Source organism: Falco naumanni, chromosome 8 (assembly GCF_017639655.2).
Source record: "Falco naumanni isolate bFalNau1 chromosome 8, bFalNau1.pat, whole genome shotgun sequence".
Taxonomy (NCBI): domain Eukaryota; kingdom Metazoa; phylum Chordata; class Aves; order Falconiformes; family Falconidae; genus Falco; species Falco naumanni.
This window is the reverse complement of record NC_054061.1, coordinates 6,636,431-6,659,185: the sequence shown is the minus strand read 5'-3', so window position 1 is coordinate 6,659,185 and position 22,755 is coordinate 6,636,431. Positions and strand designations below refer to the sequence as shown.

The window sequence follows — 22,755 nt, the reverse complement described above, 5'->3', positions numbered from 1 at the left end:
GCGGCAGGGCAGGAGCTCAGCCCTAGATTGCAGCGTGGCTGAGCTGTGAAGTTGAGCTCCATGCAGGAGCATCCCCAAGTTCAGGACAGCTGAACTGCCTTTCCCCCCCAGCTTCGCCCAGGCACAGAGGAAGCCTTTCCCCTTACTTTTCCCCTTGTTAGCTTCTTCATTTTGCTTTTCAGAAATACTCATCCCCATTCCTGAGGCATGATGAGGAGGGTTGCCTATCACTCCATTACATAGGGGACAGACCCCACTGTTCTTAGAGACCTCTGGCTTCATCTTTTCTGGGCTCTTGGTTTGCATCTGGGAGGGCTAAAAATGCTCTCACGAAGATTTCTTGAGAAATGTTGATGAAAGGGATTTTTAACCAAAAAGCTCTCTTAAATATTCCCTTTATATATATATATATATTTAAAAGTTACATACAAGAAACTAAGGTTTTTGTGGAGTTTCTTTGGCCTTGCTTTATTTCATTGGAGGGAGCAGAAAATGTGGGAGGGTTGGAGGGGAATCTGTTTTCTAGCAAGTTTTATCTCACTGGGACTGAGGGAAGCAAAAACTAAGGGGAAAAAAAGGCGAGCAGTATAGCAGAGGGAGGGAGGAAGGCAGGGCTCTGCAGCGCGGGGAGCGGCAGTTCGAGCAGAGATGAGCAAGAGCTGACACAACTGCTGGAGCCTCCAGCAAAACCCCTGTTTACCAGCGGGAGATGCCTTAGAAACAGCTCCTTCTGCAGATTCAGCGTGAGGGGGAACCAGCCACCCCGCTGGGAGGGAAAGGCTGGAAACTGGAAAGAGATGGGAGGTTTCTGAGGTGGAGAAAGAAACCTGGGGCTTGGGTAGGGGCTCCGGCCCCCCCTGCCCGGGGTGGCCAAGGGATCCCTCCTCTGCTGGCAGTGCTGTGCTTATCCCGCTTTGTTCTTGGCAGGATTCAGCCCCAGAGCCCGCCATGCTGCACCCCTCTCTGAAGACATCTCTCTGGCTCCTCATCCTCACTGGTGAGTACTGTGGCCAGGGAGGCGTGTGCAGGATTGGCCCCTGCGTGGGGATGCTGTCCTGGGATGCTCACTTTAGGGCGAGGGGGAGGAAAGGGCTCTGCCGTGGGGAGGCACTGGGGTGCACAGCATGCTCCAGGCACATCTGTCTCTCCTAACGACTTGGGTCCATGGGCTCGTGCCGCCCCAGTCCCATGGCAGGGTGGATGTAAAGATGACATGCAGCTGCGTGGAAGGAGGAGACCTTTGCAGAGGCAGTACTGCCAGGTGTGCTCAGCCGGCAGCAGACACCTGACAACCTGCATTAGGTGGACATTACCGACACCCCCACAGCAGGAAGGATTCGATCAGACCCCATATATATTATAAACCCCCGCAGCAAGGCAACAGGACGTTTGGCTGCATCTGGGCTGTTTACAGCAGTGCTTCGAGTACCTGGGGACTGTCCCCAGCTGCCCTGCCCGCCAGTGGGGACACCAGGGAGGAGCACGCGTCCCAGCCCCACTGGGACATCCAGACAAAGGGTGAAGCAAGGAAGCTGGGAGAGACATGGGGAGCCATTCAGGAAGACCTTGCCTGCTCTATTGCTTCCAAAGGATTTCCTGCAAGGTTTTGCTTTCATTCCCTTTTCACTTTCTTGTAAACTGACATTGTTTCAGCCTAGTCTGTGCCCGTCTGACAGTGTCCCTGTGGAGAGGCAGCCAGCAGAGCAGGGAGTTGCATCATCTCCTCTCCCCCTTGTTTGCTAAATGCATGGCCTTTGAAGGTGCATCTGAGACCTACCTCTGCCTTTACAGGGACAGGCTCATTTAGAGGTCAGCAGTACTATCTATACTGCACTGTCAGCTCCCTGAGCCATCTACACCAACTCACAGGATGCATAAAAGCCAAGAATGTAAGCAAATGTGGGGAAGGCCCAGGTCACCCCCCTTTCCAGCCCCATCCTTACCAAGGATGTCCCTTGGGCTGTTGCAGCAGCACCACAGCATGGCTGCGTCCCAGCGTAGCTCTGTCTACACCCACAGTTTCAGCAGCTGCCCCAAATCCCTCCTGAGCCAGCCTTCTGCTCCTCACCGTGTGATGACACTGGGCAGCACTGAGGATGCAGTTACCTCGCAGAAAGGTTGGACAGGGACAGATGGAGTTAAAGCTTAAGATGGGGGGTTCTCCACCCAGAATTGCCAAGGACAACGTGGGCAACTTTGAACGTTGCTAAACCCCGTGATGTCTTATTTCCTATCCAGTAAGGGTTTCAGGAGGTACAGGGAATGAAGGGTGACCCAGCAAGGTCTAGGTTGACAGGACAGTTCTGAGGAGAGTATGTCTTTGTGGGTGGTGGCTATGCCAAAGAGGACAAATCCAGCAAGGTTATTTTTCAGTGTAAAGGCTAACACAACAAACCAAATACATTGGCATGAGGTTGTGCTCTAGCATACTTCTCCTTGGACTTCAGAGGAATCCAATTCCAAAAAACAAATCCTCTCTCCCTCCTCTCCCAGGTCTGCCGGAGGTAACGTCCGGGGGCAGTGGGCTGCACATCGAACCCAGAGACACTGAGCTTGTCCTCGGCCTCCACAGCACCTTCTCCCTCTTGTGCTATGGGGACAATGTGCTGGTCTGGGAACGGGAGGGGCAGCCCCTCGCTGCATCCCTGGAGCAAAGGGATGGTGTCTTCTTCAGCAATCTCACCCTCAGGAATGTGACGGGTCGTCACACCGGGGAGTACACGTGCACCTACAGCCCTGACCATGCTCCAGAGCCAGCAGAGAGGAAAGCCCTGTACATCTATGTTCCAGGTAGGGGACAGCATGTCCTTGTCTCTGCATTTCCACAGAGTTTAGCCAACAGGAGCAAGAAGGATTTGAACTATCATGCTGTCTCTAAGCACCTGGCTCCCCAAAATCCTTCCTCCCGTTGTAGGAGAGCCCTCATGGCAGGTCATCTGGCTGTGGCATGTCTTTGGTATGCCAGTTCATGAGAGAGGCCCATGGGTAGTGTGTTGGGACAAGTCGGGAGGGAGGCAACGGTGCTAGGTGGCAGTGTCTGGGTCTCTCTCACCCTCCCCAGGAGAGGTTTGGCAAACCCACAACATGGCAGCTCTACTTTTCCATGGGGAGTAAGAGAAGAAGCATCCCACTAGTCTGGAGACAGAGCCCTGTGTTGCAGTCCTGGAGGAGCACAGAGAAGCCCTGATTCAGCTTCAAGCAGCTTTCTGTAACCAATGTTCCTTCTCTCCCACAGATCCCTCCCTAGTCTTCCTCCCTGCAATCACCTCTGAAGAGCTCTTCATCTTCATCACGGGCTACACAGAGGCCATCATCCCATGTCGTGTGACCAACCCACAGATGCAGGTGACGCTCTATGAGAAGAAGGTGGAGAACCCCATCCCAGCTGCTTATGACCCACAACAGGGATTCAAAGGCTTCTTTGAGGATAAGACCTATTTCTGCCGGACAATTGTGGATGACCAGGAGGTGGATTCGGACACCTTCTATGTCTATAGGATCCAGGGTGAGCTGCCATTGTCATAGCATACCTGTACACCTGCTGTGGCTGTTCCTTTAGCCCAATGGCAGGGCACAGCAAAGCTCTCCCCCTGCCTCCTTAGTGATGCCCCTCATCAATTTGCAGGCTGAATTTAGTTTTGTCTCCATTAGAGAATGGGTTCTGCCGAAGTGCCAACTCCATCCACCAGGGAAAAGACTTCCCAGTGGATCAGTCCACCCAGGATAGATGGACTGCATGCCCACTTCATTATTCATTCCTTTCTTTCACCTTTCCCACAGTGTCATCTGTGAACGTCTCCATCAGCGCAGTGCAGACCATAGTGCGTCAAGGAGAAAATGTTACCCTGATGTGCACTGTGAGCGGCAATGAGCTAGTCAACTTCAACTGGGATTATCCCCGCAAGCAAGTGAGTACTCCAGCCCCACAGGCTCCGGGCAGCAGCTCCAGCCTTTGCCCAGATGTCCCATGACAATCATTCATCAATATCCAAGGTGAAGCTTCATAAGAAGTTTCACCCCATGGCAGAAACTGTGGGATACTGCTGCTGCCATACAGGGAGGCTTGATGGGGATATCCTTGGATTAAGGCTGTTTGTCTCGGTGGCCTCTGATCAGCACATGTTCCCTGTCCCTCTGGCAGCCAAACTGGGGTCCTCTACCCCCTCCTCCTCCCTCCCTGTGAGCCTGGCTTTGCAGCTTCAATGGCAGAACATGCTCTTGACTTCTTAGACCATATCTTCTGTCCACATTGTGCAGGCAGGGAAGGCTGTGGAGCCAGTGACTGACTTCCTACCTGGATCCACTCATGAGATCCGCTCCATCCTCATCATCCAGAACGCAGAGCTAGAGGACAGTGGGACCTATGTCTGCAATGTCTCTGAGGGCTACCATGAGAAGACAGACCGGAAAGACATCACCATCCATGTGATCGGTGCGTTGCTGCCCACATGCCCAAAGCCAGCAAACCACATGGCGTCCAGGCATGATGCCCCAGAGTGACACCCTCTTCTCTCTGCATGGCCTCCAGCTCTCTCTCCTACTCCCCTCTGCCCTAAATAACCATGACAAAAAGCCTTCCTTCACCCCGCATCACCGTTGCCCACTTCTTGGCTTCAAAACATCCCAAATTTCCCACCATGGCTTTTTGTGACCCTTTAAGTCACATGAGGGTACGGGTAAGAGCTCTTCTGCACAGTGCAATGCCAAGGTGATGTGAGGCCATATTGTTATCTCCAGTCTGTCCTACTTTTGTGTAATTTGAGGGAACTTGCCCCATCTCCACAAAGTAACAGCCTTTCCCCTGCATGCTGCCTGCCCCGTGAGCTCCTCTGCAGCTCTGCATCTGCACTCCTCTCAGACACAAGCCTGAAGCCTTGAGAGATGGATCTGGAGCTGCCCCACCATTTCTGGGTGTTCACAGCATTTTTCTGCAGACCCATGTTTGTCCAAAGGGCTGGAAAGGGGGTTGCTTCTCTCTCTGACCCCCTTATCCCTCCTACCCCCTCTCAGAGCGTGGCTTTGTGCGCTTCCACACCCACCTACCCAACACGGTGTATGCCGAGGTCCACAAGAGCCACACCATTCAGGTGGAGGTGGAAGCCTACCCACAGCCCAGCATTGTATGGCTGAAGAACAACAAGACTTTGACCATGGAGAGCAGCAGCGAGTTCACCATCACCAGCAGGAACCTGTCAGAAACCAGGTGAGAGCCCATCGTTCCTCGCCAGGGTGTGTGTGTGTGTATAATTTGCAAAGCAACCTTCAAATTGTTGGTTGGACACGGTTGGTGGTTGAATGCCTTTCCATGAGTGGATTTCAAGCATGCCTCAGATGGGTAGGAGCTGGTTGCCTCTGAGCATTGTCAGTCCCCAGGTACCTTCCCATACAAATCACTGTCTCCTCCACTCCTCCAGGTACCAGACAGCTCTGGTGCTTGTGCGGGTGAAGCAGGAAGAAGGAGGATTTTACACTATCCGGGCTTCCAATGAGGATGATGAGCAGGAGCTGTCCTTCCATCTGCAGATAAATGGTGAGGATGGGCATGCAGACATGGGGCTGAGGAGTGTGTGGGGATTTTCAGGAGGTGGCTCCATCCTTTGCTGCAGGACTCTCAGACTGAAGTCCTTACTCCTCTAACTACACAGCTCCAGAGTGGTTTTGTTTAAAGGAAGAGCATTCGAGCAAGACACGTGCTCGTTTGCAATATCTCACACTTGGTCTCACAGCAAGGGGGACAGGGAGGCAGTGCAGACACCAGCGGTTTGGCCTTCATGCCCTTGCACAGGGTAGTAAATGCAGAGATGATTGTGCAGCTCTGATGTCCAGGACTTTTCTCTGTGCTTGCCTGTGTTCTCCAAGCAAGCTAGATGGGGGCAGGTCTTCTCCATAGTTCCCTCAAATCTTTCTCTTTTTGCTGTTAGCTTTCAAAAATAAAACACAATTGATAAGCTGAGTCATACCTCACCGTCTCCTAACCCCCAGGCCGTGTTAGGGGTATAGTGGAATCAAGTTCTGCTTCCATCCTGCAGTCAGAAAGGAGAATTCACTCCCATCGTTCTTGGTTTCAGTGCCAGCCAAAGTGGTGGACCTCAAAGAGAACAGCAGTGCCAGCAGTGGGGAGCAGACTGTAACATGCTCTGCTGAAGGCATGCCCCTGCCAGAGATCAGCTGGTCTACTTGCAGTGACATCAAATGGTAAGTGGAGTGATGGAGCCCATGGGAATGGCTGGACTCTTGCATTTATTAGAATAATAAACTATTATTTTATTGTATTCTGCTGGCCTACACTCCCAGGCATCCCATGGTGGTACATGGTCCCAGCTCTCAGGTGCCTTTATCCTCCCTCCAACCAGGTGCAGCACCAAGGGGCAGCCCACCCGGCTGCTAGGGAACGAGTCCACAGAGATTGGTCTGCAGACCAACGCCACGTACCATGCGGAGCTGCAGGTGTACCGCGTGAACAGCACCCTGCAGCTGCACAGGGTGGATGAGCCCCTGCTCCTGAGATGCACCGTGCAAAACTTCCTGGGCACCAACTCCCAGGACATCACTCTGGTCCCACATGGTGAGGCCTGAGGGGAGGGTCTGGGTCAGTGGTGCGGAGCTAGACTTTTCTCTCTGTGTCTCCAGGCCGGAGGTGCTGGGAGCCAGGTCTGTCCTCTGATGACAGCAGTCCTTGGAGGCAGGAAAGCTGGGTATTTCTGCCCAAAATGAAGCCTCTTTTGGGTTGAGCAGGAAAGGCTGCTCCAGGAGGAGTCTGGAGCCCTTATGTCCACTAGACATGGACACCCTCTTGCCACCACTGGCAGGGTCATTCCCCCAGGGAGGTGAGATCAGAGTGCCAGAACAGGTCCCCTGTGCCTTGTTATGAGCCTGCGGTCACTAGATGGTGCCACGGACTCGAACATCCATGCACTGAACATCCCAAATAGGAGGAAGGATGCTCTAACCCCAGGCCCAGAGCTTCCAGCCCTCCCCCAAGCAAACCAGCCCCTCTAGCTCCTTACACTCTACCATGGCCAAACCTCTCCCAAGGCAGCAAGCCCTCTAAATGGGCTGTCAAAACCCATCACCCCAATATCTCTGGGGTGCTGGCCCTGCCAGTACTGGGCAGGTCTGCCCAGGAGGAGAGGACAAGGGCTGTCCCCACCCAGAGGAGAGCTCAGGGCCAATGTTTTTTTGGGGGAAGGTGTGTAGCAGGAGGGGGGACAGTGGCTAGAGGGGAGAAGGGGAAGGGTGCAGGGACCCTTCCGCGTTGCTGTCCCCTCCTTTGCCCAGGGTACTCAGACCATGCAGAGGTGGAGGAGTCTGACTGCTGTCCCTGTTATCATTGTAGCCTTGCCATTCAAGGTGGTCATCATCTCTGTCATCCTGGCCCTGCTGGTCCTCACCGTCATCTCCCTGATCATCCTGATCGTCCTGTGGCAGAAGGTAAAAGAGGAGAGTGCTCCCAGGCTGCCACAGTAGTATCCTTGTGTCAGGGTGGCTGGGAAGAGCAAAGCTGTGAACTCCTGCTGGCATGGGCTTGCTGATGTCCCACCTGTGCCAGGAACCATGGGACTCCATCAGTCTCTGCATGCCCCTGGCATCTGTAGGCCAGGCGTGGAATGAGGCAACAGCTGCAGGGACCAAAGACTCCCTCACAAAGCCCATCCACATCCCCCATGCCCTCTCTGACTGTCAGCCTCTCAGATATCTTTTTTCCCTTTGCTCCCCTTTCCAGAAACCTCGTTACGAAATCCGCTGGAAGGTGATTGAGTCAGTCAGCTCTGATGGGCATGAGTACATCTACGTGGATCCCATGCAGCTCCCTTATGACTCCAGCTGGGAGGTGCCCAGGGACAAGCTGGTATTAGGTAAAGGCTCTGTAGGTCCCTCTGATGGACCCCTGGGGTCCTGGCTGTCTGGGAGTGATAGGTTTGGCCTTGGGATCTCTAAAAGAGACCAACCCAGAAAAGGCACAGAGTTCCCTGCAGATACGATGTGATCCTGGGAGCGGGGGACCATCTGGGGCCATAGTGGGAGGCCAGCTGCTCCCTTTTGCATGAAGTACTGGGTTATTCCTGGCCATCTTTTCTTGCAGCTGAAGGATCCTTCCCTTCCTAGTCAGATGTAAGCCAGCCCTAGCCCCAAACATCATAGTTCAAGACTGCCTCCATGCCCACCAGAATGACTTTAGCAAGGCTGGTGGGGTTCCAGACAGGGGACTTTTCCAAGCTCCCCTCCTCACCTCTCTGCGAGGACCAACTTTGTCTCTTTGGTGTTTCTTTGCAGGACGCACTCTCGGCTCCGGTGCCTTTGGACGTGTTGTGGAGGCAACAGCCCATGGCCTGAGCCATTCACAGTCCACCATGAAAGTTGCAGTCAAAATGCTCAAGTGTGAGTTGCCCCCACACCACCTTTTTCCCCCACCCAAAACCCACAAGGCCAAACAGTGCCCATGCACAGCCCTCCTTGTGCTCCCATTCACACTGGGCTTTCCCCAACAGCCACTGCCCGGAGCAGTGAGAAGCAAGCCCTCATGTCCGAGCTGAAGATCATGAGCCACCTGGGACCTCACCTCAACATCGTCAACTTGCTGGGGGCCTGCACCAAAGGAGGTAGGGGAGCGCTGGGTGCCTTGTCTTCTCTCCCGGCTTCCCAGGACTGTGTTAAGGAAGAGGACTGTCCTCAGAATAATTGCTGTTTTCTGGGTCAGAATGATTTACCTTTCCTCTAGGAAAGCCTTGTGGGGCTCTGAAAGCCTTTCTTTTCAACCTGTTTGAAACCGAGAAGGCATGTTTCTGTTAGCCCCCACCTCCCTCCCCAAACACAAATTTCAAATTGCAAAAACTCTTGATACCAGAAAGGTGGCTTTGCCCCCTGGCCCTGCCCAGACATCTGCAATCTGGTAATGTCCATGTGGGGTGAAGTTCTCTGCCCTGGGGGGAGCAAGCAGGGACAAGGCAGGGCTGATGTGGGTGCTCTCTCCCACCAGGGCCCATCTACATCATCACTGAGTACTGCCGCTATGGGGACCTGGTGGACTACCTGCACCGCAACAAGCACACCTTTCTGCAGTCCTATGGGGAGAAGGCACGGCGAGAGGCAGAGTTGTACGGGAACACCATCAAGGAGGACCATGTGCAGAGGTACCTGGAAAGCAGCACCCTCCCCTCTGGTGCCTACCCCATCCTAGCCCCCATCCACAAGGGCGACTGGTACTGCCAGGAAGAATACCTACATTTCCTCCAGACCAGTAAAATAAACTCTGGCCCAGCACTGGGACACAGCTGGCCGCTCTGTTACCTCGTGAGACCAGCCCGTGTGCCAAGCAGCCACCTCCAAACAGCTCCTGGCAGATGGGGAGTTAGTGGAGGCAATCTGTGTGTCCTGGAGGCTGAGTTTGCTAGCACACATGCTGGCTGCTCCATGCCAGTTGGGAATATTCCCTGGCATCATTAACTTTATTGGCATAACCATAGCTATGCATTGAGTACAGAGGCAAAGGGTTTCCCAGCATGTCTTAACCCTTGGAGACCTCAGCTTTGCATTTTCAGGACAGGTTGCATGGCTGCCAGGCCTAAGGGAGAAGTGCTAGAAGGACTGCCATTGCACAAGAGGTGCTACAAGGAAAGGGAAATGGTCCTTCGTCCAGTTGCCAGCTGTAAAGGATGCAGGCACATCGGCACAGAGAAACAGTCCCGTGGGAAGTTAGAAAGCAGCGTTTCCTTTCAGCATGCCAAAACAATAGTAAAATAGAGCAGTGTTAGGACATCAGCACAGCTGCCCCCTCCACTTTCTGCTTGAAGGCAACTCAGATCCTAAGCACTAAGTGCAGTCTTCCGAGCCCATGGGGACATGCCCTACAGCTCTGGTCCTGCAGCAGGTTTCCCTTGCCCAGCATCAGCACATGGAAGGCCTCAAGGTGCTCCTTCCCAGATGCAGTTGTTGCTAATTCAAGGGAGAGGTGCTCAGGGGTACAGATGTTTGCTGATCCAAACAGGCGAGGTTTAGCTGTGGACAGAGGGCTGTGTTCTGCCTGCTCAGTTCAGCCATTCAGCCTTCTCCAGGCCAGTCCTGACTAACCTGGAAACATGCACAGCCAAGGTGGAGGGGTTTGCCTGCTCACTCTGCCTTGGGTCTCATGTTCTGCTGCCCTCTGGGCACCTGGGGAGCTGTGTGGCTCTGGTTCCTCTTCCTGCCCTTTCCAGTGCCGAGCTTGTGATCCAAGCTTATGCTCTGCCAGGCAAGGTGAGCATAAGAAGTTTCAGCCTGTGGGCAAGGACACCTGGAGACTCACAAGGGAATATGGCAGGGCTGTTTAAGCTAATGCTGAGGACACCTGAGCTGTTACAAGGTGGTAGAAGGAGGTCTCTGGTGCCATTTGCACTTCTCCCATGTGTGATGTATGGCTTCTTTCCCTGCTGTGTGGGACATTTCAGTGCCGGGGTTCAGCAGCTGCAGTCCCACAAATCATTGCCCCCATCCCCTGTGTTTCCTCCTCTCCTCTGTATCTGAACAGCCTCTTTGCTACCCTCCACAGTCACCTCTCCTTGTCTGTTGAGAGCGATGGGGGCTACATGGACATGAGCAAGGACGACTCCCTGGATTATGTGCCCATGTCCGACATGAAGGGTGAAGTCAAGTATGCTGACATCGAGTCCTCTAACTACGGCACCCCATACGAGCTGGACAGTTATTCCCCATCAGGTAACAGCTCAGCCACGGCAGGAGGAAGAGGTGCTTGCACTTGGGGTGCTGGATGGCTTTGCTTGCAGAGGGAGCTGGTCCATATTGCAAAGGTCACCTTTGGGACGAATCCAGCAGTGGTGGCAGATGCCCTCATACGGGAGCTCCCAGCTCTCTCCCTTGGCTGCTGGAGGCAGAGCAATCCCCAGTGAGTCCTTCTGCTGACTGGCAGCCCATGAGTGTGCTGAGTAACACCAACATCCATCTCCGTTTGCCCTCCAGCTCCTGAAAGAACAGACCGGGTAACACTGATAAATGAGTCTCCGCTCCTCAGCTACATGGACTTGGTGGGCTTCAGCTTCCAGGTGGCCAATGGGATGGAGTTCCTGGCATCCAAAAACGTACGTATGCTGGCTGGTCCATGGTGCCTGTAGTGGTGGAGGCCAACAGTGCTCTGCCATGTCCTGTGGTCAGCTTCTACTCGCTGTCCCTCTGTCCATGCCAACATCCTCACGGGAGAAGTAGTCGTGCAGTTGAAGAGCTGCTGACCACTTCTGTCTGGAAACACAGCCCTGGGGATCAGCATGACTATATTTGCACGTGATAGCAAACCCTGGCTTAGATCTAGCTTCAGACCTCAAATTTTGTGACTCTGGGCTCCTCCCAAGCCATGTGCGGCGCAGCTGTGGTGTTATATCATCCCTATTAACCAGGATGACCGAACAGTGATAGCTTCCCTGTGCTAAAGCACAGGGCAGTCTGCAGCAGAGCTACTACTCTCCATGGACACCCCTATCGCACCACATGCTCTGAGCCCCCCAGGCCTCATCAGAAGTGCTTGTTTAGTGGAAATTAGTCCTCTCCACTGCAGAGGACTTGACTCTGGGATTTCCTAAGGTCTGGCTTAGCCCAGGGCAGGCAGTAATGTAGTTGGACCATGTGAAACATCACACAGGGTGGGGCTAAGAGAAGAGATAGGGATAGCATCAATGATGTGTGGAGAGAAATTCCTGGCTCTCTGCCTCCAGCCAGCCAGTCTGATCCCAAAAGCGTATGGTCAGTGCTCCCCTATAGAGCACAGAAGAGGAGGTCCCAGCTTCCCACAGTCACACTTTACAGTGGCGAAATTACCATGCTTGCTAGTAGTGTCTGGCGGGGTCTTGAGCAAACCTCGGGGCTGTTCATATGGAAAACACCCAACATGCTGGCAAACCAGGAGGCACAAGCTAGGCTGGTGTAATTCTGATGTCTTCAGACTGCTGGATTGGGCCATCCAGAGATGGAGACATCCCCTCTTTGCCAGCCCACCAGCCCCCTTGCTTGGTCAGGCCCTGGCAATCCCCCTTCTGCTGGGTTTTTCAAATTACCATTGCCAGATTTGTATGCCTGTTGCTGTCACAGGGGTAGCAGTCCAGATGAGCAGTGAAAATGTGGTAGCATTGCTAGTGGCTTTGAGCCATGGCTGTCCCTAGAGATGGAGGAGATGATGTGAGGTGACTCCTGTTCCTGCAGCCCCAGGAATGTGCTAATGCTGGAGCTGGGCTGCTTCCTTGGGCTGCATGGGGCCCCTTGCGGTGACAGTGCCTTGTCTCCCCCCTACAGTGTGTGCATCGTGACCTGGCTGCCAGGAACGTCCTCATCTGTGAGGGAAAGCTGGTGAAGATCTGTGACTTTGGCCTGGCAAGGGACATCATGAGGGATTCCAACTATATCTCCAAAGGCAGCGTGAGTACCATGAGCAATCAAGCCCCTCCTTCCTGGTGCTTTGGGCCTGGCACCCCCTACATGCTCTCCTTGTGAGTTGTCTGTTCATCATTGTGCCCAAGGGTGGTCGCAGGGCAGAACTCCCAGGAGATGGTGTCAACAGCCATCCATCCCACACCTGATGAGCTCTGCATGCTGTGGAATAGCAGTTGCATGACCATATCTCCAGGCTCTTACAGAAGAACTTGGGCAGCAGCAGCAAAACTAAGGATCATCCCCTGTACAGCCCATCACTGGCAGCAGTGCTGCATCCCTTCCCTGCACGGCACTAAGCTTCGGGCAGGAGGAATGCAAGGTTAGGCAGCTTGACAGTGCTCCAGTGAGTCACTGGACACTCTGGGAAGAGGTTCACAGACTTCTGCTCTAACCACTAGACCACAGGGTAAGAGGAAGTGTTTTCCTGCGAGCAGCTACTTTCCAGAAAGACAGCTCCAATCTTTCGAGGCAGGAGAGGATGAGGCTTTAATTGAGCTTCCCCAGAACCTCCCCTGTGACTTCAACAACCACATGTCCATTCCAGCCCTGGGGCATTTGGGAATATACATCCCAGCCAAGCAGGCCATGTGATTCCCAGAGAAACCGAGTCTGGGGGAGCTGAGAGCAGAGCCAGGCCCCTCAAATCCCGATATTTATCTACACTATGAACTACTTGATTTCACTCATGCTTTCTTCCCTTTGCACAGGATGGCAGACAGGTACTTAGTGCCTGGGCAGGGAGACCTTCCTGCAGAGGGGCTGGGTTCCCAGTCCAGCCTTGGCGTAGCTGTTTTCCCTTCCAAAACAGGAAATGAAACTGGGCCCCTTTGCAATCCTTCCTGGAGATTATTTTGGTATTCATTGTGCAAGCAAATCCCAGGAACAGCACAGCCAGGGTTGCATACAAGCTGGTCAAGTGAGGCTCCTTTTTGTGTATCACTCTGAGTAAGAGCACAGAAAAGCTGGATGTGTCCTTCAGCTCTTTTCTGGTCACCCCATAGCCCTCTCCAGCCTGGTCTCAGGTTTCCATAATCCAGATAGGCTTGGACTCCCTTCAGGAGTGCTGTGATCATGTTGTGCCAGCCAGTGATGGGCTCCCCAAGAACTAGAGAACAGAGAATGCACACCATGACAGCTCATCATGGCAGACAGTGATGGAAATGGTTGTGGCACACACACTCTTTCCTCCTGCCTGCTGAGTTCATCCTGCACAAGGAAAGAGGAAACTGATCCTTTTGAGAAGTGGCTGACAGCAGATGTCAGCACATGTGTTCAGCTGATGGGCAGCTCTGAAGGGTCTTCTCGTCTTGTAAATTGGGTGTCAGGTCTCACCTGTCAAAACAAGTGCTGTAGATGCAACTGACTCTCTTTTTCCATTTTTTATCTCTTAGACCTTCTTGCCTCTTAAGTGGATGGCTCCAGAGAGCATCTTCAACAACCTCTATACCACCCTAAGTGATGTGTGGTCCTTTGGGATTCTCCTCTGGGAAATATTCACTCTAGGTAAGTGTCCTGGAGATCATGGTGGTGTCTATAGGTCTGGTAACGTGTTAGCAGGATCCCTTCCCAAAGACAATAGAATTTAACTTCTGATCCACAAGTCTCAGTCCCAACCTTACCAGTCAGAGTAGCACTTCATTCCCTGTCTCCTTCTTTCCCACGCTGACATTGCCATTTGGAAGTGAAATGAAACAGAAAAGGTAAAGAAAAAAGGAAACCATGGTGTGAAATGCATGTTGGCATGGGGGTGGCAGATGATGCACCAGCCTGATTTCATGCTCTCCCTTTACACCCAGGGGGGACTCCGTACCCCGAACTGCCTATGAACGAACAGTTCTATAATGCCATCAAACGTGGCTATCGGATGTCCAAACCCACCCACGCCTCTGATGAAATGTAAGTGCTGTTCATATACATTTGCCCTGGGCCTGCCCTACACAAACTGCAGAGGCTTTTCTGCCTCTGTTTTCCCCACTGCTAAGTCACCAGAGTACCCTCTCTCTTCCTTCTTGCTAGCTATGATATCATGCAGAAGTGCTGGGAGGAGAAATTTGAGATCAGACCATCCTTCTCACAGCTGGTGGTGCTTATGGGAAACCTCTTGGTGGATTGCTACAGAAAGGTATGTTCAAAGGAACCCTGTGCTGGAGGTACAGAAGAAGATTAGTGCTCTGTGGAGGATGCCCCCTTAGTTAAGGCCATGGATCAGGGTTTGAGACCAGTGTTTAGTGCTGCTGTGCAAGCAGATTTTGCTGTGACTAAGGCTGCATTAGTTTGAACAGCCAATGGAGATGGTTTGGGCATCCTGGGAACGTTGCTGAGACGACTGGCATCACTAGACAGACAGCTGGCAACTCAGCAACTGCAGAAATCAGAACTGGCAGGAGATCAAAAACCTGCCTCCAACTGTTTAGTATTTTGGAACCGTGGAGTTGTGCCCCAGATCTCTCCTTTAGGAAATGTTCATGATCTGTCTTTGGTGGAGTCAGGGTAGTTCAACCCAGCTAGAAGATGCCAGCCCTTCCAGAAAAAGCCTAGCAGACAGGGAAAGCAAACAAAGCACAAGTGTGTTTCCTCCACTCACGAGACCTTCCTGCTTCTTTGTTAACCTGCCCTGCGAGAGCAGAGGTACCACCAGGTGGATGAAGAGTTCATGAAGAGTGACCACCCTGCTGTTGTCCGCACAAGACCCACAATCCCTGGGCTGAACAACACCAGGGCTGCTGCCAGCTCCCCCACTGGCAGCATCCTTTACACAGCCGTGCACCAGAACGGGGGTGAGAATGATTATATCATCCCTCTTCCCGACCCGAAACCTGAGACAATCTGTGATCTTCCTCAGGAGGCCTCCATCAGCCGGGCCAGGTAAAAACATTGCTTCTGAATGTTATCCCTTTACCTGACTGCCCAAATCTGAAAACAGGGGCCTCAAGGAAATGGGGATGCTCTGCTGAGGGATAGACCAGGGGTGGGTTTAGCAGGAGAGGAGGGAAGTGTCACCCCCATCTGAGGTGCCGTGGCCTTGCATGGGCCCGCAGGGATGGACAGGAACCAGAAGAGCTGGGACATGAGCTAAGATAGGGTGTTGTGTCACAACCTTGTACATCAGCCAGCACAGCTGGGGACTAACGAACCCACTCCTAAGGAGAAGGGCACACAGGGGCCCATGGTCTGCAGAACCCAGCTGGCTGTGTGTTGTGTTTGACGGCTGAATAGATCCAACCGATAATGTCTGTTCTCCTGTGGAAAGCTACTCGGAGTGGGGCTGCTGGGAGCTCGACACACTTCTCAGCTGTTGGGAACCCTCTCCCACCAGGACAACTGGGACAAGGCACTCATTTCTTTCTCCCTCTTGTCTCCCTTCAGCTCTATGCTGAATGAGGCCAACACATCGTCTACAATATCCTGTGACAGCCCACTGGGCCTCCGGCAGGATGAGGACCAGGATTCTGACCCATACCCAGGCTGCCAGGAGCCGACCACCAGGCACCAAGAGGTGGAGGAGAGTTTCCTGTAGTCAGAGCTGGGCTGACTCTGCATCTCCCTACGGAGAGGCCAGCTGAGGGGCTGACCCAGATGTCACAGAGCGCCATGCTTTGGGCTTGTACATTGGGACATCCCCACCTGTCCCACCATTCCTCCTTCCTTCCCGTTTCCCAGTGTTGGATGGGGAATGAAAGACTTTTCCCCATTACCATCCCCTTCTTCCTTACAAAGAAGTGGCTTAGTGCCAGCAACCTTCCAGATCACTGCCACATCCTCCTCAGTGATCAAACCACTGCAGGAGGGAGACATCTCACAGACCAACATCTTCTTTTCAAGTGGAAGATGTGGGTTGAATCTCCACAAGAGATGACACTTTCTGCATTGCTACAGATGATACTCCAGCCTCTTCCCCCTCTATGGCAGTGAGTTTCATCTCCTCTGCACCAGCACTTCTCTGATGGTTTCAGCACCAGCCACACCGTGGTTCTGTGAAATGCCACTGGGACTTGCTTGGAGCCTATTGCTGTGGTGTAGAGAACCTGCAACACCAACCTGCAGCTGCTTCAGATCAAGAGTACATTGGTAGATTCTTCTCCAAGCACAGCCAAGTCCTGGAGAGACCAGCCAGCGTCTCGGAGATCCTGAATCACCGTTCTCTTTTCTTGACAGCTCTTCTATGGTGGATAGAGTGTCACAAGCACTACAGGTGCCCCTGGCTCTGGGGCACAGCTCTGCACCCACCTAGAGGGGCTGTCACGCCCTGAACCCTTTTGTGCCCAGAAAGGCACCAGGAGCCCCGAGGGCACGCCAGGAACTCCAAATGCTCTCACAAGGACTCTGTTGCAGTAGCAAAGAGGGCAGTCCAGTGTTGTTTGTGTAGTCTGTGTGGACAGTAAGCTAATTATTCTCAATTGAAGATTTAAAGGGAAAAAAATATACTATTAATCCACTAGCCAGGGCCAGTATAAGGAAGCAATATGGCTATTCATTAACCTACTGCCACTAAGCCCAGCTCATCTGCTGGGAAATCATATAAACCTGCCAGCTGCAAAACCTTTGTGTCTTATCTTTGGGAAGCACGTGCTCCCTTTTGATAGACTGTTCACCTGAAGACCCTTTCTCAGGATGGGAGGTCCCACCGGTCCCTCCTGAGTCTTAGCAAGGCTATGGGGAGCAATAAGGATGCCAGAACACTAACCCAGGGACACCTCAAAAGAGAGAGAGGGAGAGAAGCTGGGAAGCTGTTTGGTCACAGCTGAGCTGTATCTCACACTTGCCACTTTCTGAGGGCCAGGCATAGCCACCTGCAGCCTGGCAGGGCTGTGGATGAAGCATCATGGGGAACCAAGCAGAGCGAGAGGAATCGGGGAGGATTCCTCTCTCTTGGAAAGAGTTTGGAAGAATGAAAAGGCAGAAACCTTCCTCCTGCTTCTCACCTCCTTACTTCTCACAGGCAGGCCTGGGACCTCTTGTGCTCTCAGCTGGCATTTGAATGAGGAGACTCAAAGTAGGAGGAACATCAGGCTTTTGAAATCAGTGAACCCAGCCTCCACAGAGATGAAAGCTGGACCCCAAAAACCAACAGGTCTGACACCATAGAAACTAGCAGGTTTTTTTCTGAAAGGAGAAGTTTCACAGAGTTTGCACAGAGCTCTGTTCGATGCGTGCCCACTGCTCCCATTAACCCTTTCATTGCCCTACTTTAGGCACATCTCTCTGTGCATCCTATGAAAACTGCAAAGGCAGGTTTAAAAATTCAGAAATTCAATCAGCATCTTTCTGGGCTTCTGCCATCTCAGAGCCACTGAGAATTTTTCTTTTCTTTCAAAAATATTAAATGTCTTCCAGAAATCCCCAGCAAAACAGCTTCTGTTTTAAGTTGTCTACTGTTGCAGCGTTGCCATTTATGCAGCTAGAAGAGGAGTAGGTGTTTTGTGGGCTGATGCCCTTGGTAAAATGTGAACAGAAGAAATAGCACTTTTATTGGCAGCCGGTGGAGTATATTTTCAGCCCATGTGGTCAGATTCTGCACCATCCATAGGAAACACACTGTGAATGACAACTATTTTTCCATGCTCTGTTCCTCCGGCTTGTAATGAAGGAGCCATTTTCTATGGCCGCAGTTCAGAAACGATCCTAACTGTGGAGAAGCAGTAACTTATGAGACCGTAGGGTCAGACCACTTTATTATTCTAACATGTAAGGTGCTTGGTAGGATCCATGTCGCTGCAACTTGAGCCCGTAGGATGGCACATCAGATCATCCTAATAGCCCCTGTCTGCACCAGCTCCATTAATTTGTCATCCTCTGTCTAAGATGACCAGAAGAACCCAGTACTCCAGGTGAGGTCAAGTCTAGACCTCGCATAGGGCATTAATAGTTCTGGTTTGTACTGGATTTGACTTGCCTGGTGTGGGTTTGGGTAATGTTGGCCTTTTCCCAGGCACAACAGAGTGGTAGTTTGGAGTCATCCTCTGACCGATCTAAGCACCTACGTCTTTCTCCTCTTCCAGCATTTCTAACCAAGATACTCCCTGCTGTTCCAGACATTGGGTCATCAGCACATTTTGTTAACAAACTTTTATTTTTGGGCTGGACTGACTAATACAAATATTAAATACTTCTAGCATCAGGAGCAACCCTAGAGAGCTACTTTTACTACCTCCGTCCAGGCCAAAAGTTTCCCCATCAATTAACTCCTTCTCACCCTCCTTTTGGCCATTTGCTTATTAACTTCACAAATCCCATACTAAACTTCACCTTGTACAGATTAATTACTAATCGAATTACTAATTCCCCACTATCAGATAGTTTCCACGGTCCTGAAAGAAGAGATCTATTTCATCTCCCTGCTGGGGGACCTCAGGTACTCTGTCCTATTATTTAGGCATTAGCTACACTTGGATGCCTATTGCATTTTGTCCCATTTGTAGATTTCTTGCAATTATTTTTTGCACCAAAACCTGTTCTGGCTGCGGGTGGGGTGCTAACCCTACCTCCCTCTTCCTTCTTAAAGTAGGTACGCCGGACTGTCTGCACAATGGTACCATTCACCGCTCCAGAGAAATATGACCAAATATTTGCCTTTGGCCCAGCGATTGCAAGGGCCTAGTCTTGCACTTTGTGGTACTTTCCTGTCCTTACTCAATTATTGCCATCACCATTCTGTGAGGTCATGCACACCCGCTGCAGCAAGCAGATCTTCTCAATCAGGAACAGGCTGGCAGCTGGGCAAGGCCAACGTTGTGCCAAGCATCCTCAAAGAGAGGGCTTGGCAGGGCTGGGGCTTGCAGCAGCCCCCCAGCCAAGCTCCCCCTGCTCGGGGAGCCAGCTCCAGCCCCCTGCTCCCTCTCTCTCTGCTGCCGACATTCCAGTCCCTGCCTGGCCCAGTGGGTAAGGGCCTGGAGAAATGGTCAGTTGTTCTGTGCCCATCAATTATGTAGCCATAAATTCTCCGGTGAGACTCTGAAAGGAACCGGTCCCTCTGGGTTTTTAATTTCAATGATCAGTATTTTTGTTTGGTTGTGGTTTTGTGTTTAGAGGTGGACCCAAACTGAGCCCTCCAAAAAGGGACACATGCCACAGCTTGGGCCCATCTCTAGTGCAATATCTTTTATTTGTAGATTATATTTTATTCTACAGCTGTTATGTCATTATCAGCACCAGTATATGCATAATCCTACTGCCAGTCACTATTTCATACATACCTAAGTGTATCCCAGAAACTAATGCGACACTCTGGTGTCTCCTTTCCACATTTAAGATGCTTCTCAGACTGATGTGTGCACAGGTTTTAATCCTTTTGTCCTTCTCGGTTTGAGCGTGTTATTATTTTTTTAAGTGAGAATGTCACGTTTAGTGTTTGTGTTGTGTTAAGAAATCTAGAGCACAGCGGACTTTACTTGTAACTAAATTGTCTCTGTTCACCTGCCAAGGGGATTGTGGTAGAGTCCCATGGGGACGGGAGGCAGAAGTGCAGTGCAGATGTGCAGCCAGGAGGAAGTCATCCAGAAGTGAGAAATGGCTCTTCCCCTTCTTCCCAGTCAGGGCTCTGAGCTGGGGGAGAGGCAGCACCGCAGATACAGGGTGCTGGGCAGTGGGTTAGGTTTGGGCAATGGGGAAGCCCAAGGTCTGCCTGTGTAAAGCCGGGCAGATCTAGAGAAGGGGATTTCACAGATGTCTCCTTTTGGGGGCTTTTTCTAAAACAAGATGTCAGCTAATGTGCTAAGGAAGCAAACCCCATGCTCCAACGCGCAGGCACGAGGAAGGGCTCTGGTTGGGCTCAGTGCTTAGCTCAGGTCCTAGGATCAGTGTTCCCAGTTTCCAGTGCAAACCACGGGATCTCCCATACAAACAGGAGAGCAGTGGGCTGCCAAGCCAGACCCAGGGAGCCCAGATGCAGCCTGGTTGCTTTCCCACTTGGAAACGTGAAGGTTGCCCTTTGGCAGCCCTCGGCAGTCTTTTGGCAGCCTTTGCCCTAGGTTGTTGCATAGGCAGAGAGCAGCCAGGGCAGCTGCAGGTCCTCACTGGGTACCCAGCAGCTCCCAGGCCATGCACAGGTCCTTCCCGCAGCAGATCCCAGCCCTGCCTGGATGCTGGGTGGTCAGCGGTGACTGTAACAGTGGCAGCACCATGATGTCTACAGGACTTGCCTGGGGCAGGCCAGGTATTCTTAAAAAGTCAGATTTCATGGGGCAGCACATGGGTTGCTGGGGTCCCGGCATAATTCCCATGTTTCACCCGAAGGGCTGAAGTCTCTGGGACATGCCAAGATGGATCCAGTTGGCTTTGGCAAAGGCCGGGGAATTGCTCCAGTTCAGCTCCAGCAGCACTTTGGAGAAATTACTTTTGCAGGGGTGGGAGGAGGCAGGGAAGCCAACTCCTGCTGGAAGGCCTGCAATGTCCCATCGTTCCTGTCCTTTCCTCCTCCATGGATTGCACCAGAACTGCAAAGCTTGCCCAAAGCATGCCCTCTGCCCTCTCCCATTCCTGCTGTGATGGCTTGCTGCATCGCACTGTTACTCTGCAGCATCTCTGAACAGAATCAGCCCCTGCCTCCATGCTGTCTTGTCATCCTGAGGGCAAAGGAAAAAACAGAGTTCAGACTAAGGTACCAAAGAGTTAACATTTTCCTAGGTTTACAGATGTATTTGTAGGATTTGTACTATGTCACATCTATAGCCATGAGATATTATTTTTATGCTGTAAACTTTTACAAATACATTTTTAAAGAAAGAGTCTAAAAATAAAGGTGTTTTTCTTTTTGCAAAGTTCCATCTCTTCCTATGTTTGCCTGGTTTTGGTTGCTCCCACTCAGATGGGGCTGGGAATACAGCTTAACCATGTCGTGGTGGAAGGTAAGCATGTTAATACGCTGTGCATGACCCCAACGCTTAGCAAAAGCTAAGCTGGGAGCCGGGCAGAGAGAAGCACAGCAAGGCAACAGCTGAGCCCAAGACGTGGTAAGGAAAAGGGGCTGCAAACAGGGCAGGGTCTGCTCAGTGTCTCTGGTAGCTGGCCAGCTTGTGGGTTGTGTTGCATTGGGAGGAGGCAGGTGGAGGGAAGGACACCGGGAGCAGTTCCTATGTGTATTCCCAGTGTTTGAGGTTTGGGCCAGTAGCCCCAGACAAGGGCTTGCACGCTCCTTGGGAGCATTGCTGTGTTTGTCCTCACATCAGGGTAGGGATGTGGGAGATGCCAGACTGAACAGTGTTGGGCTGAAGGAAATGGGATACACCACAGAGCTGCTGATTTTTTCACATAGTTTAGTAGCTCAGGGTGGTGGGAGAGACTGGAGGTAGCAATGGGGAGGACACCAGCAAGAGCCACAGAACAGTGCACAGGGCTCACAGTGTCCAGCCCTCCTCTGAGCCGGGTTCTCCTCCCCTCCCTCTGGGATGAGGAAGTTGCTGATACTCTTAAAGATGCAACTCCAAAATACTGGCTCCCCACACTGCCACTCCCTCAGGTCCTCATGTCCCTTTGCTTTCCTCCTGCTCCCCTCACCTTTCCCCAGTCACATCTGCAGAAGTGCTGGGGTCCCCCAGTGCCTTGAGAGGCAGGCACCTCTGAGTCCAGCCCTGTTTTCTCCTCTCTGGCTCCAGTGAAACTGCTCCTCCTGGAAATGCCCCCGGCTGCTGAGTGGAGCTGTTTGCAGCCAGCTCTAAGCCACATGCTTGGAGAGCCTGGGGCTGCTGTGAAGAGGGGATTTTGAACTGAGGTTCAAATATATTTATGTTGACCCTGTTTTCAGGCTGCATGATGCAGCCCTGGTGCAAGTCACCACTGGCAGCAGACGTGCCTCCCTCAGCAAACCCCTTGTGTACCCAAAGGCTGAAGGCACTGGCTGCAGCAGCAGACAGGTCCCAGCAAGGCTCCCCCTTCCAGCATGGTCTGCTCTGGGCTCCTGACTTTGCTCAGTTTGCCGGAGAGGAGGTTTGCAGACCCCCTGACGAGCTCAGGCTGATTCTTCCCAGATATGTTCTGAGTCACCTGGCACGGTTCAGCCGCAACAGGCAGACAGGGCATTTTTGTCCAGGAGCCGAATCAGCCAGGGAAAAAAAATCACCTTGTCTCCAGAGAGGCTGCAGCAAAGGCTCGGGAGGAAGCAGGGAGGGGGAACTGGTAGACCTCAGCCCTGAACCCAGCTGGCTCCCACTGCCCGATCCCTGCCTGGCAGGCCTTTTGCTTGTCAGGATGCACCGAAGAGGGGTCATGGGGCTGGGAATGAGTAGCCAGACATGGGAACTCCCAGCAGGACATTTTCCCTACTCTGAAACAATTCTCTCCAGTGATGAGACAGACACCTCATGGAAGAGCTCAGGGAAGCAGAAAAACTTGGACTGCAGATAAAAACCC

The 22,755-nt window shown here is 52.3% G+C and overlaps 1 protein-coding gene across 3 annotated transcripts in view; it reads left to right on the top strand.

Annotated features, from left to right (window-relative positions):
• Positions 1–21,134, top strand: part of PDGFRB (platelet derived growth factor receptor beta) — a 34,501-nt gene extending 13,367 nt beyond the window's left edge. For all 3 annotated transcript variants that reach the window (XM_040604214.1, XM_040604213.1, XM_040604215.1), the window contains 22 exons: positions 928–997; positions 2,494–2,790; positions 3,236–3,505; positions 3,781–3,908; positions 4,258–4,432; positions 5,011–5,203; positions 5,415–5,530; positions 6,069–6,195; positions 6,354–6,565; positions 7,337–7,431; positions 7,724–7,856; positions 8,275–8,379; positions 8,490–8,600; positions 8,978–9,131; positions 10,526–10,692; positions 10,954–11,072; positions 12,274–12,396; positions 13,803–13,914; positions 14,208–14,307; positions 14,428–14,533; positions 15,038–15,276; positions 15,778–21,134. In XM_040604214.1, the coding sequence (XP_040460148.1) occupies positions 949–997; positions 2,494–2,790; positions 3,236–3,505; positions 3,781–3,908; positions 4,258–4,432; positions 5,011–5,203; positions 5,415–5,530; positions 6,069–6,195; positions 6,354–6,565; positions 7,337–7,431; positions 7,724–7,856; positions 8,275–8,379; positions 8,490–8,600; positions 8,978–9,131; positions 10,526–10,692; positions 10,954–11,072; positions 12,274–12,396; positions 13,803–13,914; positions 14,208–14,307; positions 14,428–14,533; positions 15,038–15,276; positions 15,778–15,928 (3,282 nt within the window). In that variant the 5' untranslated portion in view covers positions 928–948 and the 3' untranslated portion in view covers positions 15,929–21,134. The remainder of the gene's footprint in view (positions 1–927; positions 998–2,493; positions 2,791–3,235; positions 3,506–3,780; positions 3,909–4,257; positions 4,433–5,010; positions 5,204–5,414; positions 5,531–6,068; positions 6,196–6,353; positions 6,566–7,336; positions 7,432–7,723; positions 7,857–8,274; positions 8,380–8,489; positions 8,601–8,977; positions 9,132–10,525; positions 10,693–10,953; positions 11,073–12,273; positions 12,397–13,802; positions 13,915–14,207; positions 14,308–14,427; positions 14,534–15,037; positions 15,277–15,777) is intronic.
• The last annotated feature ends 1,621 nt before the right edge of the window (positions 21,135–22,755 follow it).